Below are 3,350 nucleotides of genomic sequence, written 5' to 3' on the forward strand. Positions count from 1 at the left end.
TTATGTAAAGCCAACAGATATAATCTTAGGAAAAAGAACCCTCTTGATTTATTTGAGATAATTACTAAATTCCTCTAAAAATTTGTCCAAAAAATATGAAAATAAATCACACATTTTGCAGTCAAATATTTGCCCTAATGTTTAAACAAACGCAGACATGGAGAATGTAGTGGTTATAATTTGACACACTTACTACTTAGTGTTCTTGTGTTATCTCATGTCAAACCCACCAACCAACTTTTCCTCAAGCTGACTAAACTTGTAATCAGATATTGCCTTGAGAGGACATTGTGTCAACATTGATGAAATTATATATGACAAAAATGTGCCGGAATGCAGGTGGACAAAAGTTAATAACCCCTTGACCTCAAAGTTCAGTTATGTCCAAAATGTTTAATTATGTCAGAGGACAAAATCATTTTGTTTAGAATGTTCTCTGCCTCCTCCCCAAATAACAAAGGAATGAGCACTCACCATTTTCTCTGTTCGGAGTGTGAATCATTATTTCTTAATGTGTTTGTGAAGACATAACAAAAACAAATATATATATATAATCTTTATAAATACATTTGATAAAAAGAAGGAAGGTAGAAATGTGAATTCAACATCACAAATAAAGATTCTGTCAATGAAAAACAGAGGTAACAACAACAACATTCCTTAACAAGTATTACAGTAAATCACTCTCATATGACCCAAATATTTATTGAATTACTTCTGGTTTATTTAAACTTTATTATTCTCCTGGGTTTTCTATGTTGTTGCATTATCCCACTGATAAAGCAGGCTTCCAGCAGTGCTGGGCTGTGTGAGGTGGAGTGGGGGGACTGGGATGAAAGTCTGTGTGTGTCAGTCAGTGAGCCCCTCCCACCTCCACTATAAAGGCTCATCGTCTGGTGTGTAGAGACTATTAGCACAGTGTCACAGCTGCCTTTCAGCACCAACAGCAACTTCAAGAAGCCTTTGGAATACTCTCTCCACATTGACTCTACRATAACTACTTTYTCACRCAAGTGAATTWTTGAAGGATTTCAGGTATGTACTTTCAATTGAAGCAAATATTGACTGTTGCTCTGTTTGCTACAGATGGCTTTATCAGGAGCTCAAGTGCGTTAGACAAGGACAGGTTATCAATCTTATTATATAAGGAGTGCCGGTCTTCTTGTGCATGACTGTGGGGGGTTGTGGACGTCGGGCAGAAATACCAAATAAGGCTTATCTCTCTCTATCTAACCTTAAGTTTACCGGTTCTTTTTGGGTTATGGATTTAATTGACTGAATGGGATTGACTTTACTCAGGGGAGGTTAAAGCTTACTCTAGCTGAGGAAACTCAGTCTTCTATAGACTGTGTCCTGCTTTTCACTGGCCAGGGCCTGCAACTTGGTTGTAAGTTTACTTAAGAGAATAAAATGTGACCTTAGTGTGACATTTTAAATAAATGAATGATAAGTGAAAATAACTTGGCTTTTGGACTCTTGTGTAAGCAACAGCAAGAAGTTTGTGAGGGGAGGCTCACATGTAATGATAGGAGGTAACTCAGTAAGTTATCGTTAATAAGTAAATAACTAACACGTTTTTTCCCCACTTTCCCCACAGGTGCCAGTCAAAATGAAACTGATCCTGCAGTCTTTCATCTACGGCTGTCTGCTGGCCAACATTGCCCAGAGCGTGGCTGGATTCCAACTTGAAATTAGCCCAGAGCTCAAAATGAGGTGAGCTAATTGATGAGCTATTTGTCAAGATAAGTCTGCTACAATGCATAGTGACCATGATATCAGCACATACTGTTGTGTACTTTGTGGACTTCTTTGAACAGTTTTTAATGAGTTGGATTCCTTCTTTCCCAGGTTAAGCACATGGATGCAGAGCAGATTGAGACGAGATCTAAGCAGTTTTTCTGGAGAGAGGATAGCGGAGTCTGTACAGTTTGTCAGCCCAGAAGACGTCAGGGACACCCTGATTCCTCATTCCAGGTAAAAGCCTATACCATACAAACCTTTACATAACTCAATGTGCATGGTGCTATTTCGTTATCCTTGAGAAATCAAGATTTCAAATGGAATTAAGAGATTAATCACCATWGTCAAACAAGGCTCATTAAAGTAAGCAAGCTGRGGAGGGGATCTCTGAGRCAAGTTGTGTCRGCTCAGGAATGCAYGGCATTAATTAATGGTCCTCTCCCTCCTCTCTCTTCCAGCACTGACATCAGTGTCCGAACCAAGAGGTCCAAAAATTCAGTGAACCAGGCCTGGAGACCGGGCTGCTCTCTGGGCACCTGRACMGTGCACGACCTGGCCCACCGCATCCACCAGCTCAACAACAAGCTAAAGATTGGTAGTGCACCCATCGACAAGATCAGCCCACAAGGCTACGGCCGGAGGCGTCGTTCCCTCCCTGAGCGCAGAGCCACACTGAGGCTGGAGGGGGGCAGGCTGAGGCCCGTTTGGGACAACGCAGACTCACATGTTCAGAAGCTGGAGGAGCTGCTCAGACGGACATGAGCTGGACTTGTACGGGGGAGGAACAGGGGAGGAGAGCAGCAGCCGAGGCTTAGTGTCTCTGCCCTGTTCTAAAATTCTCCAAATGCCTCAAACTTTTTCCAAAAGTTCTCCAGTGCATTTTTTCCAGACGCGAGTACTGAGGGATAGCTGCAGCCGGCTCTGGAAGCTGGACTCAGCAGAGGCATTGGCGATGCAGAGCGCCAAAACAACAGCTGGTCTACAGGCACTGGATGGCACRGTGACGAGAGAGAGGGAGAGATGCTGAGGATGGTGCTATCTCTGCCCAGCTGTGGGAGAGGAGCAAGGTTAATACAGCGGTACAGACTCAGAGAAGAGTCCACTGCGTAAATACTGGGACTCTATAAACCTGTTATGCAGATCCTGAACTTTGAGTTTTACCCTGTGGATTACAGGAGCCAAATTCACCAAACCCTCTATACTCATCTGCACTTTTCAGTCCCAGCCTTCTCAGTCAGACATCCATGTGGACCTAAAAGACATCTAAAGACATCTGGTCGATGCCAAACAGGGAGATTAAACATAAGGAGATGGATTTATAATACAGAGCTATGAAGCTGAAGTTTTTGGTCACTGTACGAGGGAAATGCCTTAGAGATTGTATGAAATATCTGTGCCAGTCCACAATGGATTGAACTATACTTGAATATGTTTTGTATAAACACATGTGCAATCTATGTATGTATATTTTTATTTGGCAATTTGTATATAAGATATTTCAGATATCATTATTTAAATATTATATAGGTTAGATTCAACTACTTATGGAGATAGAACTATTTTTATACAGGAAGAAAATATAAGGGCATTGTAACTATTTGTTGTTTCCA

General features: G+C 41.6%; 1 protein-coding gene across 1 annotated transcript; it reads left to right on the forward strand.

Moving 5' to 3' along the window:
* Positions 1-910: 910 nt before the first annotated feature.
* Positions 911-2,637, forward strand: LOC111969340 (pro-adrenomedullin). The gene is made up of 4 exons (XM_023995404.2): positions 911-1,035; positions 1,598-1,713; positions 1,849-1,974; positions 2,199-2,637. The coding sequence occupies exons 2-4, from the start codon at positions 1,610-1,612 to the stop codon at positions 2,500-2,502; spliced, it is 534 nt and encodes a 177-aa protein (XP_023851172.1). The 5' UTR covers positions 911-1,035; positions 1,598-1,609; the 3' UTR covers positions 2,503-2,637.
* The last annotated feature ends 713 nt before the right edge of the window (positions 2,638-3,350 follow it).

This window comes from Salvelinus sp. IW2-2015, linkage group LG10 (assembly GCF_002910315.2).
Source record: "Salvelinus sp. IW2-2015 linkage group LG10, ASM291031v2, whole genome shotgun sequence".
Lineage (NCBI taxonomy): Eukaryota > Metazoa > Chordata > Actinopteri > Salmoniformes > Salmonidae > Salvelinus > Salvelinus sp. IW2-2015.